This window comes from Pseudophryne corroboree, chromosome 3, assembly GCF_028390025.1.
Source record: "Pseudophryne corroboree isolate aPseCor3 chromosome 3, aPseCor3.hap2, whole genome shotgun sequence".
In the NCBI taxonomy this organism is placed as follows: Eukaryota; Metazoa; Chordata; class Amphibia; order Anura; family Myobatrachidae; genus Pseudophryne; species Pseudophryne corroboree.
The window spans coordinates 7,696,908-7,709,116 of NC_086446.1; the positions used below are offsets into that span (position 1 = coordinate 7,696,908).

The following is a 12,209-nucleotide window of genomic DNA, read 5'->3' on the forward strand; positions in this document are numbered from 1 at the left end:
GGCTCCTGATGCATGAGATACACCAAAGTGTGTGGGGAGGAGACTGGTCAGATCTCTGGGCTGGTAACACACAGTGACATGATGTGAGGTGGAGAGCAGGAGTATAATAGGGGCTGATGGCTCCTGATGTATGAGATACACCAGAGTGTGTAGGCAGGAGACTGGTCAGATCTCTGGGCTGGTAACACACAGTGACATGATGTGAGGGGGAGAGCAGGAGTATAATAGGGGCTGAGGTCCCCTGATGTATGAGATACACCAGAGAGTGTGGGGAGGAGACAAGTCAGATCTCTGTGCTGGTAACACACAGTGACATGATGTGAGGGGGAGAGCAGGACTATAATAGGGACTCATGGCTACTGATGTATGAGATACACCAGAGTGTGTAGGCAGGAGACTGGTCAGATCTCTGGGCTGGTAACACACAGTGACATGATGTGAGGGGGAGAGCAGGAGTATAATAGGGGCTGATGGCTCCTGATGTATAACATACACCATAGAGTGTGGGAAGAAGACTGGTCAGATCTTTGGGCTGGTAACACACAGTGACATGATGTGAGGGAGAGAGCAGGAGTATAATAGGGGCTGATGACTCCTGATGTATGAGATACACCAGAGAGTGTGGGGAGGAGACTGGTCAGATCTCTGGGCTGGTAACACACAGTGATATGACGTGAGGGGGAGCAGGAGTATAATAGGGGCTGATGGCTCCTGATGTATGAGATACACCAGAGTGTATAGGTAGGAGACTGGTCAGATCTCTGGACTGGTAACACAAAATTACATGATGTGAGGGGGAGAGCAGGAGTATAATAGGGGCTGATGTCCCCTGATGTATATGATACACCAGAGAGTGTCGTGAGGAGACTGGTCAGATCTCTGGGCTGGTAACATACTGTGACATGATGCGAATGGGAGAGCAGGAGTATAATAGGGGCTGATGGCTCTGGACTCCTCCAATGGTCAGATACATATCTCTCATTAGTTTGTACTGACAGAAAAGGGTGTAGAATGAGATATTGCTGTAGTGACTAAGGAAGGAGAATATGGGACTCTATTCTGTAATAAAATAGTGGAATCCCCTCCCACGCACAATAAGACTCGCCTCTAGTCTCCAAAACTTTAAGCAATTCCTGAAGGTGAGTTTATCGAATTCTGGAAATGCCCACATAGCTTCATATACTTTACTTTCCAATTACATCCCCACTGTAGAGTCCACACATAACCTCACATGTTTTTACTTTCTTCACTTTCCCATCCTCCCGACACCAGGCCAACATTGCTGTGTAACCATATCATACAGCCCACCAAGGACTTTTGCAATCTGGTGGACCTTTTTGCAATAGTCAACACCTATCCTTGTCTATCAATGCCTACTTCCCTATAGATTGTAAGCTTGAAAGCAGGGCCGTCCTACCTCTATGAATTTCTGTTATTACCTATTCTTGTTATCTCACTGTTTTCACTCGTTTGGTTTTATTTTATCACTGTTTCCAATTGTAAAGAGCAACAGAATTTGATGCGCTATATAAGGAACTGTAAATAAATAAAATAAAGTGTTTATTGCTCACCTGTGCTGATATCTGTAGGGATTTCCTCCTCCTTACACTGCAGATCACCCTTCACATACGTCTCTTCTTCTCCCTCTATATCTTCTGCCTTTATATCAGTCACATACGTCTCTTCTTCTCCCTCTGTATCTTCTGCCTTCATATCAGTCACACACGTCTCTTCTTCTCCCTCTATATCTTCTGCCTTCATATCAGTCACATACGTCTCTTCTTCTCCCTCTATATCTTCTGCCTTCATATCAGTCACATACGTCTCTTCTTCTCCGTCTATATCTTCTGCCTTCATATCAGTCACATACGTCTCTTCTTCTCCCTCTATATCTTCTGCCTTCATATCAGTCACATACGTCTCTTCTTCTCCCTCTATATCTTCTGCCTTTATATCAGTCACATACGTCTCTTCTTCTCCCTCTATATCTTCTGCCTTCATATCAGTCACATACGACTCTTCTTCTCCCTCTATATCTTCTGCCTTCATATCAGTCACATACGTCTCTTCTTCTCCCTCTATATCTTCTGCCTTTATATCAGTCACATACGTCTCTTCTTCTCCCTCTATATCTTCTGCCTTCATATCAGTCACATACGTCTCTTCTTCTCCCTCTATATCTTCTGCCTTCATATCAGTCACATACGTCTCTTCTTCTCCCTCTATATCTTCTGCCTTCATATCAGTCACATATGTCTCTTCTTCTACCTCTATATCTTCTGCCTTCATATCAGTCACATACGTCTCTTCTTCTCCCTCTATATCTTCTGCCTTCATATCAGTCACATACGTCTCTTCTTCTCCCTCTATATCTTCTGCCTTCATATCAGTCACATACGTCTCTTCTTCTCCCTCTGTATCTTCTGCCTTCATATTAGTCACATACGTCTCTTCTTCTCCCTCTGTATCTTCTGCCTTCATATCAGTCACATACGTCTCCTCTTCTCCCTCTATATCTTCTGCCTTCATATCAGTCACATTACTCCTATCTTCACCCTAAATACCAACAATAATGAACACTTTATAATAAGGCTTATTTCATTATTTGATAGTAAATAGTATAATAGTGTATAAGACACACACAGCTCCTCTACAGATCACATAGCGTCAGTCACTTTGGTATATTGTCTAGACCCTAAATCCCACCTACCTGATCCTCCTGTGGGGTCCTGTGATTCTCCTCTGTACAGTCCTGGGAATACAGAGGACGGGGGCATCTCTCTGGGGTATCTCTGTTACTGGGTCCATCTGTAGGAGACACAAAGTGACTGAGTACATTGTATATATGTGATTATCAGATGATGTGTGTATATAGGGCCCCCCATACCTGCTCTCCCTTGTACAATACATGACAGTCTCCTCTTACCCAGTGATGTGAGGGGCCGGTGATTCTCCATCATCATGTCCTTGTACAGACCCCTGTGTTCCTCTATATACTCCCGCTCCTGCATGGAGACATAGACAGTGACATCCTGACACCTTATAGGAATCTGACACACACAGTGATACAGTCATCACCCAGACACATCCCCTGGTGTTACTGTATAATGTCCCATTCCCAGCAGTCACCTCTCCAGTCATCACCCAGACACATCCCCTGGTGTTACTGTATAATGTCCCATTCCCAGCAGCCACCTCTCCAGTCATCACCCAGACACAACCCCTGCTGTTACTGTATAATGCCCCATTCCCAGCAGCAACCTCTCCAGTCATCACCCAGACACGTCCCCTGGTGTTACTGTATAATGCCCCATTCCCAGCAGTCACCTCTCCAGTCATCACCCAGACACGTCCCCTGGTGTTACTGTATAATGCCCCATTCCCAGCAGTCACCTCTCCAGTCATCACCCAGACACATCCCCTGGTGTTACTGTATAATGCCCCATTCCCAGCAGTCACCTCTCCAGTCATCACCCAGACACATCCGCCGGTGTTACTGTATAATGTCCCATTCCCAGCAGTCACCTCTCCAGTCATCACCCAGACACGTCCCCTGGTGTTACTGTATAATGTCTCATTCCCAGCAGTCACCTCTCCAGTCATCACCCAGACACATCCCCTGGTCTTACTGTATAATGTCCCATTCCCAGCAGTCACCTCTCCAGTCATCACCCAGACACGTTCCCCGGTGTTACTGTATAATGTCCCATTCCCAGCAGTCACCTCTCCAGTCAGCAGCTGAATGATCTTGTTGGTGAGTTCTAGGATCTTCTGGTTATTGTGTCTCTCATGTATCAGTGAGTGAGGTGGAGGCACCGTGATGGGGCTCTGGGTTCTGCTCAGTCTTCCTGACACACGGGGACAGCTGCTGGGTGTCTCGAACTTACCGGATGTCTTCCTCACTACCGTGTAACCCTGGGTATAGGGGGACACATCAAATATCATTGTATAAACTTCCATATCTCCTCACCTCCCCAGTCACGTCCCTGTATTATTACTATAGATACAAGTGATGTCACTGTGACGCTCGCAGATCCCCTCACCTTCCCATCATGCCTCTGTATTATTACTATAGATATGTGATGTCACTGTAACACGCCCAGATCCCCACACCTACTCTGTCATGCCCCTGTATTATTATTATTATTATAGATATGTGACATCACTGTGACGCTCCAAGATCCCCTCACCTCCCCAGTCATGTCCCTTTATTATTACTATAGATATAACTGATGTCACTGTGACACTCCCAGATCCTCTCACCTCCCTAGTCATGTCACTGTATTACTAAAGATAAAAGTGTACTATAGATATAAGTGGTGTCACTGTGACACTCCCAGAACCCCTCACCTCCCCAATCATGTCACTGTATTACTATAGATATGTGATGTCACTGTGACGCTCCCAGATGCCCTCACCTCCCCAGTCATGTCTCTGTATTATTACTATAGATATAAGTAATGTCACTGTGATACTCCCAGACCACCTCACCTAACCAGATAACATCACCTCCCCAGTCATGTCCCTGTATTATTACTATAGATAAAAGTGATGTCACTGTGACACTCTCAGACCCCATCACCTCCCCAGTCATGTCCCTGTATTATTACTATAGATATAAGTGATGTCACTGTGACGCTCCCAGAGCCCCTCACCTCCCTAGTCATGTCCCTGTATTATTACTATAGATAAAAGTGATGTCACAGTGACGTTCACTGATCCCCTCACCTCCCCAGTCATGTCCCTGTATTATTTACTAGAGATATAAGTGATGTCACTATGACACTCCCAAATCCCCTCACCTTCCCAGTCATGTCCCTGTATTATTACTATAGATATAAGTGATGTCACTGTGACACTCCCAGATCCCATCACCTCCCCAGTCTTGTCCCTGTATTATTACTATAGATATAAGTAACGTCACTGTGATACTCCCAGAAACCCTCACCTCCCCAATCATGTCCCTAGCTTTGTGACGTCACTGTGATGCTCACAGATCCCCTTACCTCCCCAGTCATGTCCCTGTATTATTATTATAGATATGTGACATTACAGCGATACACCCAGACCCCTCAATTCCCCAGTCATGTCCCTGTATTACTATAGATATACAGTAAGTGATGTCACTGTGATGCTTCCAGATACCCTCAACTCCCCAATCATGTCCCTGTATTACTATAGATATAATAAGATTTTACTTACCGGTAAATCTATTTCTCGTAGTCCGTAGAGGATGCTGGGACTCCGTAAGGACCATGGGGAATAGACGGGCTCCGCAGGAGATAGGGCCCTTTAAGAAAGTTTTGGATTCTGGGTGTGCACTGGCTCCTCCCTCTATGCCCCTCCTCCAGACCTCAGTTAGGGAAACTGTGCCCAGAGGAGATGGACAGTACGAGGAAGGATTTTTGTAAATCTAAGGGCGAGGTTCATACCAGCCACACCAATCACACTGTATAACTTAAGATAAACTTACCCAGTTAACAGTATGAACAAAAACATAGCCACGGTATCACCGAAAACTATAACATAACTCTTATGTAAGCAATAACTATATACAAGTCATGCAGAAGAAGTCCGCACTTGGGACGGGCGCCCAGCATCCTCTACGGACTACGAGAAATAGATTTACCAGTAAGTAAAATCTTATTTTCTCTAATGTCCTTAAGGATGCTGGAACTCCGTAAGGACCTTGGGGATTATACCAAAGCTCCCAAACGAGCGGGAGAGTGCGGATGACTCTGCAGCACCGATTGAGCAAACAGGAGGTCCTCCTCAGCCAGGGTATCAAACTTATAGAACTTTGCAAAGGTGTTTGTCCCCGACCAAGTAGCTGCTCGGCACAACTGTAATGCCGAGACCCCTCGGGCAGCCGCCCAAGAAGAGCCCACTTTCCTAGTGGAGTGGGCCTTAACCGATTTCGGTAACGGCAATCCTGCCGTAGAATGCGCCTGCTGAATCGTGTTACAGATCCAGCGAGCAATAGTCTGCTTTGAAGCAGGGGCGCCAACCTTGTTGGCCGCATACAGAACAAACAAAGCTTCAGTCTTCCTGATCCGAGCCGTTCTGGTCACATAAATCTTCAAAGCCCTGACTACATCCAGGGACTCGGAATCCTCCAAGTCCCTTGTAGCCACAGGCACGACAATAGGTTGGTTCACATGAAAAGATGAGACCACTTTTGGCAGAAAGTGAGGACGAGTCCTCAACTCTGCCCTATCCACGTGAAAAACCAAGTATGGGCTTTTATGCGATAAAGCCGCCAATTCTGAAACACGTCTTGCCGAAGCGAACGCCAACAACATGACCACTTTCCACGTGAGGTATTTCAACTCCATCGTTTTAAGTGGTTCAAACCAAAGTGACTTGAGGAAACGTAACACCACGTTAAGATCCCAAGGTGCCACCGGAGGCACAAAGGGAGGCTGAATATGCGGCACCCCCTTCACAAAAGTCTGTACCTTAGGAAGAGAGGCCAATTCTCTTTGAAAGAAAATGGATAAGGCCGAAATCTGCACCTTTATGGACCCTAATTTTAGGCCTAAGGTCACTCCTGTTGAAGGAATTGTAGTAGACGGCCCAAATGGAACTCCTCCGTAGGAGCAGCTCTGGCCTCACACCAAGAAACATATTTCCGCCATATACGGTGATAATGTTTCAATGTCACGTCTTTCCTAGCCTTCATCAGGGTAGGAATGACTTCCTCCGGAATTCCTTTTTCCGCTAGGATCCGGCGTTCAACCGTCATGCCGTCAAACGCAGCCGCGGTAAGTCTTGGAACAGACAGGGCCCCTGCTGCAGCAGGTCCTGCCTTAGAGGAAGAGGATCTTCTGTGAGCAACTCTTGCAGTTTCGGATACCAAGTCCTCTGTGGTCAATCTGGAACAATGAGGATTGTTCTGACCCTGCTTATTCTTACAATTCTCAATACCTTGGGTATGAGAGGAAGAGGAGGAAACACATAGACCTATCTGAACACCCAAGGTATCACCAGAGCATCTACCGCTACCGCCAGAGGGTCCCTTGACCTGGCGCAATACCGCTTTAGCTTTTTGATGAGATGGGACGCCATCATGTCTATTTTAGGCAGGCCCCACCGATCTGTGCAAAGACTTCTTGATGAAGTCCCCACTCCCCCGGATGCAGGACGTGCCTGCTGAGGAAGTCCGCCTCCCAGTTGTCCAACCCCGGGATGAACACCTCTGACAGCGCGTTTACATGGCCTTCCGCCCAGCGTAGAATCCTGGTCGCTTCTGCCATGGCCACTCTGCTCCTTGTTCAGCCTTGGCGGTTTATATGAGCCACTGCCGTGACATTGTCTAACTGAATCAGAACCGTTCTCCGCTTGACGCAGGGCGTTGTATATGGCCCTCAACTCCAGGACGTTGATGTGGAGACGGAGACAAGTCTCCAGGCTTGATCAGAGACCATGGAAATTTCTTCCCAGTGCCACTGCTCCCCAGCCTCAGAGGCTTGGGTCCGTGGTCACGAGGACCCAGTCCTGAATGCCGAACCTGCGACCCTCTAGAAGGTAAGCACTGTTCAGCCACCACAGGAGAGATACCCTGGTCCTGGGAGACAGGGTGATCCTTTGATGCATTTGTAAATGGGACCCGGACCACTTGTCCAAGAGATCCCATTGAAAAGTCCTCACGTGGAATCTGCCGAAAGGGATGGCCTCGTATGAAGCCACCATCTTCCCCAGGACCCGCGTGCACTGATGCACTGAAACCTTCTTTGGTTTCAATAGGTTCCTGACCATGGTCATGAGTTCCTGAACCTTTTCGATCGGAAGAAAAACTTTTTTCTGGTCTGTGTCTAGGATCAGGCCCAGAAAGGTCAGACGCGTTGTAGGAACTAGCTGGGACTTCGGTATATTGAGAATCCAGTCGTGTAGCTGCAACGTCTTCATGGACAGAGACACGCTGTCCAGCAACTTCTCCCGAGATCTCGCCTTTATGAGGAGATCGTCCAAGTATGGGATAATTGTGACCCCCTGCCTGCGCAGGAGCACCATCATTTCCGCCATTAACTTGGTGAAAACCCTCGGGGCCGTGGAAAGCCCAAACGGCAACGTCTGAAATTGGTAGTGACAGTCCCGCACTGCAAATCTCAGGAACGCCTGATGGGGGGGAATATTGGAACATGAAGGTATGCATCCTTTATATCCAGGAACACCATCCAATCCCCACCCCTCCAGGCTGGCGATGACCGCCCGGAGTGATTCCATTTTGAACTTGAACCTTTTCAAGTACAATTTCAGAGATTTCAGGTTTAAAATGGGCCTGACCGAACCGTCCGGTTTCGGGACCACAACCAGGGTTGAATAATATCCCTCTCCCTGCTGGAGATGAGGAACTGTAACAATCACCTGTTGAACATACAATTTTTGTATTGCTGTCAACACTGACTCCCTCTCTGACGGGGAAGTTGGCAGAGCCGATTTGAAAAACCGGCGAGGAGGCAAGTCTTCAAATTCTAGCCTGTATCCCTGAGCAACAATCTCTACTGCCCAGGGATCCACCTGCGATTGAACCCAGACGTGGCTGAAAAACCGAAGACGAGCCCCCACCAGATCTGCCTCCCCCCGGGAAGCCCCAGCGTCATGCCGTGGATTTTGCAGACGCAGGGGAGGACTTCTGCTCTTGGTAACTTCTTGTTTTTATTGGAATGAAAGGACTGCATTTGATAATGAGGTGCCTTCTTAGTATGCTGCGGGGGGACATAAGGTAAGAAATTCGACTTACCAGCCGTAGCCGTAGAGACAAGGTCCGAGAGGCCGTCTCCAAACAACTTCCCCTCCTTGTACGGCAAGGACTCCATGTGCCGCTTAGAATCGGCATCTCCCGTCCACTGCCAGGTCCACAGGAGTCGCCTAGCAGAAATAGACACAGCATTTATTCTGGAGCTTAATAAACAAATGTCTCTCTGTGCATCTCTCATATACAAGGCAACATCTCTGATATGCTCTATGGTCATTTGAATGGCATCCCTATCTAAGGTGTCAATCTCCGCAGATAAGAAATCTGCCCATGCCACCACCGCACTACAAACCCAGGCCGACGCCATAGCCGGTCTAGCAATAGTATCGGAGTGAGTGTAAATGTGCTTCAAGGTAATTTCCTGCCTCCGATCAGCAGGTTCCTTGAGGGAAGGCGTATCCTGAGAAGGCAGTGCCACCTTTTTGGACAAGCGTGTCAGCGCCTTGTCCACTTTTGGTGAAGATTCCCAGCGTATCCTCTAATAGATATAAGTGATGTCACTGTGACGCTCCCAGAGCCCCTCACCTCCCCAGTCATGTCCCTGTATTATTACTATAGATAAAAGTGATGTCACAGTGACGCTCCCAGATCCCCTCACCTCCCCAGTCATGTTCCTGTATTTTTACTAGAGAAATAAGTGATGTCATTGTGACACTCCCAAATCCCCTCATGTCCCCAGTCATGTCCCTGTATTATTACTACAGATATAAGTGATGTCACTGTGATGCTCCCAGATCCCCTCACTTCCCCATCATGTCCCTGTATTATTACTATAGATATGTGATGTCACTGTAACTCTCCCAGATCCCCTCACCTCCCCAGTCATGCACCTGTATTATTTCTATAGATATAAGTGATGTCACTGTGACACCCCCAGATCCCCTCACCTCCCCAGTCATGTCTCTGTATTATTACTATAACTATGTGACATCACTGTGACGCTCCCAGATCCCCTCACCTCCCCAGTCATGCACCTGTATTATTTCTATAGATATAAGTGATGTCACTGTGACGCTCCCATATCCCCTCACCTTCCCAGTCATGTCCCTGTATTATTACTATAGATATAAGTGATTTCACTGTGACACTCCCAGATCACCTCACCTCCCCAGTCTTGACCCTATATTATTACTATAGCTATGTGACATTACTGTAACGCTCTCAGATCCCCTCACCTCCCCAGTCATGTCCCTGTATTATTACTATAGATATAAGTAACTGATGTCACTGTGATACTCCCATTTCCCCTTACTTCCCCAGTCATGTCCCTGTATTATTACTATAGATATAAGTAACGTCACTGTGATGCTCCCAGATCCCCTGACCGACCCAGTCATGTCCCTGTATTATTACTATTGATAGAAGTGATGTCACTGTGACACTCCCAGATTCACTCACCTCCCCAGTCATGTCCCTGTATTATTACTATAGATAAGTGATGTCACTGTGACCATCCCAGATCCCCTCATTTCCCCAGTCATGTCCACATATTATTACTATAGATATGTGATGTTACTGTGACGCTCCCAGATCTCCTCACCTCCCCAGTCATGTCCCTGTATTATTACTATAGATATAAGTGACGTCATTGTGACGCTCCCAGATCCCCTCACCTCTCCAGTCAGCAGGTAGATGATCTCCAGGGTGATATTTATTATCATCTCAGTCTTCTTACTCCTGTCTGTATCCATCCTCAGTTAATCAGTGAGAATACAGAATATGTATAATAAAGACAAAGGTTCCTCACAGATGTAGTGTCTAGGAATAAATATAAGACAAATCACAGAGAACACAAGTAATAGATATGTAAGAATGAGCCCCATAAGGCTCCTTAGAGGCCGTCACATAACGCTGAACTGCATAATGTTACACCAATAGTAAAAGAAAAAAGAAGAGGGTAATAATACAGGGACAGGGCACCAGAATGGAGGAAACAAGGGGCAAACAATACAGAATTCCATCAGTCTCGGGTAATATGTGACTCTGCACAAATGATGAAATCACATATCACTGCAACAATAATAATAATAATAACAACAACAGGACACCATAGGCTGCTCCTCCTGTATAATAATAACAGGACACCAGAGGCTGCTCCTCCTGTATAATAATAACAGGACACCACAGGCTGCTCCCTCTGTATAATAATAATAATAATAATAATAATAATAATAACAATAACAACAACAACATGACAACACAGGCTGCTCCTCCAGTATAATAATAATAACAATAAAAGGACACCACAGGCAGCTCCCCCTGAATAATAATAATAATAATAATAATAATCATCATCATCATCAACAACGACACCACAGGCTGCTCCTCCAGTATAATAATAACAGGACACCACAGGCTACTCCCCCTGTACAATAACAACAGGACACCACAGCCAGCTCTCCCTGTATAATAATAATAATAACAATAACAACAACAACAGGACACCACAGGCTGCTCTTCCTGTAGAACAACAACAGGACACCACGAGCTGCTCCTCCTGTATAATAATAATAATAATAGTAAACAACAACACACCACAGGCTGCTCCCCCTGTACAATAATAATAATAATAACAACAGGACACCACAGGCTGCTCCTCCTGTATAATAATAACAGGGCACCACATGCTGCTCCTCCTGTATAATAATAACAACAGGACACCACAGGCTGCTCCTCCTGTACAATAACAGGACACCACAGGCTGCTCTTCCTGTATAATAATAACGGGATACCACAAGCTGCTCCTCCTGTATAATAACAGGACACCACAGGCTGCTCCTCCTGTATAATAATATTAATAACAACAACAACTGGACACCACAGGACGCTCCTCCTGTTTAATAATATCAGGATAATACAGGCTGCTCCTCCTGTTTAGCAATAATAATTGAACACCACAGGCTGCTCCCCCGGTATAATAATAATAATAACAACAACAGGACACCATAGGCTGCTCCTCCTGTATAATAATAACAGGACACCAGAGGCTGCTCCTCCTGTATAATAATAACAGGACACCACAGGCTGCTCCCTCTGGGTAATAATTAATAATAACAGGACACCACAGGCTGTTCCTCCTGGATAATAATAATAATAATAATAATAACAGGACACCACAGGCTGCTCCTGCTGTACAGTACAGTACCTCTTGGTGCAAGACTGGACTCTCTACATTCGGAAGTTGTAGCACCGGATATTAAAGTTTTTCCTGTGGGTGAAACGCACTGACGGGAGGGTGGGTAGGAATCGCTTGAACTCAGATACCGGAAGTAGGGTGGAACGCAGAGGCTGTAAGGTTTTGGAATGCAGATACCGGAAGTAGGGTGGAACGCACAGGTTGTAAGGTGATGGACCGCAGATACTAGAAGTAGGTTGGAACGCACAGGCTGTAAGGCGATTAAACACATTTACCGGAAGTAGGGTGGAACGTACTGACTGTAAGGTGATGGAA

At 46.4% G+C, this 12,209-nt stretch overlaps 1 protein-coding gene across 1 annotated transcript in view; it reads right to left on the bottom strand.

Annotated features, from left to right (window-relative positions):
* LOC135056936 (oocyte zinc finger protein XlCOF7.1-like) overlaps positions 1 to 11,960 on the bottom strand; it is a 29,374-nt gene extending 17,414 nt beyond the window's left edge. Inside the window, exons 1-6 of the mRNA XM_063962717.1 lie at positions 11,904 to 11,960; positions 10,372 to 10,516; positions 3,724 to 3,915; positions 2,927 to 3,005; positions 2,711 to 2,808; positions 1,572 to 2,556 (exon numbers count right to left, since the gene is read on the bottom strand). Of these exons, the coding sequence (XP_063818787.1) occupies positions 1,572 to 2,556; positions 2,711 to 2,808; positions 2,927 to 3,005; positions 3,724 to 3,915; positions 10,372 to 10,449 (1,432 nt within the window). The 5' untranslated portion in view covers positions 10,450 to 10,516; positions 11,904 to 11,960. The remainder of the gene's footprint in view (positions 1 to 1,571; positions 2,557 to 2,710; positions 2,809 to 2,926; positions 3,006 to 3,723; positions 3,916 to 10,371; positions 10,517 to 11,903) is intronic.
* Between the last annotated feature and the right edge of the window lie 249 nt (positions 11,961 to 12,209).